The sequence below is a fragment of the Glycine max genome, chromosome 8, assembly GCF_000004515.6.
Source record: "Glycine max cultivar Williams 82 chromosome 8, Glycine_max_v4.0, whole genome shotgun sequence".
NCBI lineage: Eukaryota > Viridiplantae > Streptophyta > Magnoliopsida > Fabales > Fabaceae > Glycine > Glycine max.
Window position 1 is genome coordinate 21,729,627 of NC_038244.2, and position 3,980 is coordinate 21,733,606.

Sequence of the window (3,980 nt, forward strand, 5' to 3'; positions counted from 1 at the left end):
CCTAATTAATAGAAATACTTAAATTTTATCAAAAATTCTAACTGCGTTTTCTAAATGCACAGTATTATACAACATTTTATGAATAAACAAGCAAACTACTTGGGATTAAGAAGAAGGATTATTACCCGCTCTAATATTTCTCTCTAAATGCTCGATATAATAATTTATAATATAATTTGAACCCCATGTCTCAAAAAGCGAAGCAATATGGTTTACCATGTAGAAAATTAGCTCTAGCCCTTTTATTTATTCCTTTATACGAGTCGAGTTGGAGGAGTAGAAGTTAGAATCCAACAATCCATTATTATTAAGAGAGGATACATAGTTACATTTCAGGCTTCAATAAATAGAAAGCAGAAAAGCATACATATAAATGTTCACAATCTCTTCCCCGAAATTTGTCCAGTTCAGTAAATGAAATTATTCTTGCAATAAGGAAACATGCCCAATAATCGAGACACAGCACAGCAACAAAGTGGAGAGAGAGAGGAAACAAATTAAAAGCATTAAAACACGCAAATAGCTCGGCGCGATCACAACCTTAGATATTCATTAGCAACCCCTCTTGTAGATGGCACAGTTTCTCGCTCTACCTTCAACTTGGGCCAGACAGCTACGATAAGCTTCTCCGATTTTACATCCCTTGAAGGGTTTATCAGGAATTAGTGCATCGTTGGTAACTCCATCATATTTTCCAGCAAGGATTCTGCGGAAGTGGGAGCTGGAGATGGTGGGAAGAAGCTCTGAGTCCAAGTGGACGACGTTGAGGCAGTCCTCTACGGAGCCATCGCACACGGAAATTGTGCCATTAGACTTAGACACAGCTGCAATGATGAGATGTGCGTGAAGCGATATCACCATAACCCACATCAGGAAAGTGCTTGATGCTTGCTTCTTCATATCCGCTACTCTGCTTCTCGCTGCTACAGAATCTTGAGAGATATTATATCACAAAAATAGACACTAACTATCCACCGTTGATTAAATTAATATATAGACCCGTCCGGTTCCTCTATACGGCTATTTAATTTTAGTACCCGACAAGGACAGGTACTATATATATATATATATATATATATATATATATATATATATATATATATATATATATATTAGTAATATATCTTTTATTAATCATCTTCAAAACTTACTTACGGTCTCTTTTCCTTCCATTCCTCTCCTTATTCATTCCCTTCACCATCATTCCATTGTAGAATGTAAAAATTAAGATGAAGAACAATTTTTTAACCGATTGATGTAAGCACTAATGCCATGTAAACTGTTCACTTTGTTCAAAACACTACCTACATTTTTTTCTCTATTCATTATTCTCTCTCTTTTCTTTGTACGCTTCAATTGCAAAGTTGCAGGCCTTGGTTTCCTTTGGATCCAAATTAATTGAGCAAGAGCAATGGGAGTGATGAGTGTTAGAATTAATGTCTCATATGATAGACATCTGACTTATGTAGGAACTAATAAATAAATAATAATAATTAAGGATTAAATTGTAATTGGGTCAATTAGAACAAATGTTTAGAGGTAATTGTTAATCGATGAGAGTAATGGTTATAAAAGGGGATTAATATCACTAACGTGAAATAAGGTCCCTTCTTGATAGAAAAGTGTTTTCTCTCATTCATAGTCATTACAAACCTAGAGAGAGGCACAAAGAAAGGTCCAAGGAAGTGAAATATTATTTTTCTCCTCTTTCAAGGAAATCAAAGTACACATGAGAGAAGTATTCCTATGGAGAAAGGTACAAGTCTTCCTACGGAGAAAGATACGCATTATCTGTTTATCTATTGTTTGTGAGAATCATAGATTTCAAGATCTTGTTGGTTTCCTATAATTGATCATCTAGGAAATCCCTTAATATTTTACATGTGGTATCAGAATGAAATTTATGATTCTCCAAGAATGATTTAATTTTTCTCAATTATGCATGAACCCTAATTATGAAATTTAGAGATTTTTTTTCGGTTGCAAGTATGAAATCTTATATTGAAAATGATATAAATACGTAAAATTATATTATTTTGATTGCGTTTAATGAAGAAAAACTTATGATGTTTCTCCGTAGTGGATACTTTGAATTGTATATATTAAATTTGGAGAAAGATTTTAGATTTATCCTTTTGTGTTATCTAATTTAATTTGATTATAATGACTAGTGTTGGTTTTTCCTTTAATGTATTTTGAATGTGGAAAAAGTCATTGACGCTGCCAGTTTTTATTTCTAATGGAGTTATGGACAGGATATTAATCATCATCATGTTCCCGTGATAGTTGCTACCATGTGCGCTTTTTTTTTATCTTAATGGAAGAAAAGTAAGAAAAAGCGAAATCCCTCTATTTGTCATCAATGGTGGTTGGTGTTGGTATTTTTTCCCCCTTTAACATATAATATGGAGAAAGTGACCCACCGCAAGCTTCCAATGCTTTTTGAAAAGTTGTGAGGAAAATTTGAAAATTGCTATTTACAACCTTATTTTTGCTATTTCCAATCCCACTTGCTTATTTTTTCCGAAAAATGATTATTAAACGTGATTAAAGGATTGAAAGTTTATGTTCTGTAATTAAATTAACGTGAATGTTTTGCAATTATTGGTAGCAATAAATATGTATATGCTGCATGTTCCTTTGAATGTGTTTGAATGCAAAAACATAAATAAATGTATGATATTTATTTGGCCTGGAATGAAATTAATAAAATGGCTATGAATTGTTAATAGCAATAAGTATATACAGGCCATATATTTGGTTGGAATTAAATGTATGATGAATTTGTTAGTCACCAAAGTGGTCAAATTTATGAAGTTATTCAATTCCATATTCATAGAATAATGAATGCTAAATTATATGATTCTTGGTTTATGAGTAATTGAAATTCATTGTTATAAGGCATTTTTGGATCGCCCAAAGGTTGATTAGTTGTTCTTATAATTAATGAATATAATTGTAGGCGATTTGTGTGTATCATTAGCTTTATTTATATACCCAAAGGAAATAGATACTACTAATTGGTGCATATTTAATTGCCAAATAATGTTAAGAATTTTTATTAGCATCATTATGTTTGTATGTTGTGTCTTGATGTATCACCCAAAGGAGAACATCAATATACATTGACCATTATCTGAATGACATATATTTTATGTCTCAAAACACTTATGTGAATTTTATTATGTAATACATGTTCTCAATTCACTGAATTCTTATGTATCATCTGTGCCAATTTTAATGGGTTTAACTCCTCTGACTGAAATGAGCAAGTCCAATTTCACCTTGATGTTTTGGATCATGATCTTGTTATGTTGGAAGAGAAGTTTGTTACTATTATTGATGCTAGTAGCAATAAAGAGAAAGTCCATTATAAATCTTGGGAAAGATCTAACAGACTCAACCTAATGTTGATGAGAATGACTGTTGCAGACAGTATTAAAACAACTCTCCCTAAAATTGAAAATGCTAAAAGGTTTATGGGGTCAGTGGGAGAGTGCTCTCAAACAGCTGATAAGTCTGTTGTTGGGACATTAATGAGTACATTGACCACCATGAAGTTTGATGGTTCACGTACTATGTATGAACATGTCATAGAGATGAAAACATTACAGCAAGACTTAAGACCTTGGGAATGAATGTGAATGAGAACTTTCTTGTTTCAGTTTATTTTGAACTCATTATCGTCTGAGTATAGCCCGTTCCAAATGAGCTATAATACCATGAAAGATAAATGAAATGTGCATAAATTGCACAATATGTTAGATCAGGAAGAAATGAGACTTAAGAATCAAGAAGTCACTCAGTCCATTATGCAAGCCACCAAGGGAATCAAGGAGCTGAAAAGAAATTTTTGAAGAAGCATGATAAAGGAAAAGGGTCATTAAAGATCAATGACGACTCTATGCAAATCCAGAAGAAGGTATCAAAGGGCAATAATTGTCAATTTTGTAGGAAATCAGGACATTTCCAGAAGGATA

At 32.5% G+C, this 3,980-nt stretch overlaps 1 protein-coding gene across 1 annotated transcript; it reads right to left on the minus strand.

The window, feature by feature from the left end:
- Positions 1–285: 285 nt before the first annotated feature.
- Positions 286–967, minus strand: LOC100306094 (uncharacterized). The gene has a single exon (NM_001250501.2). The coding sequence runs from the start codon at positions 898–900 to the stop codon at positions 553–555; it is 348 nt and encodes a 115-aa protein (NP_001237430.1). The 5' UTR covers positions 901–967; the 3' UTR covers positions 286–552.
- Positions 968–3,980: the final 3,013 nt, after the last annotated feature.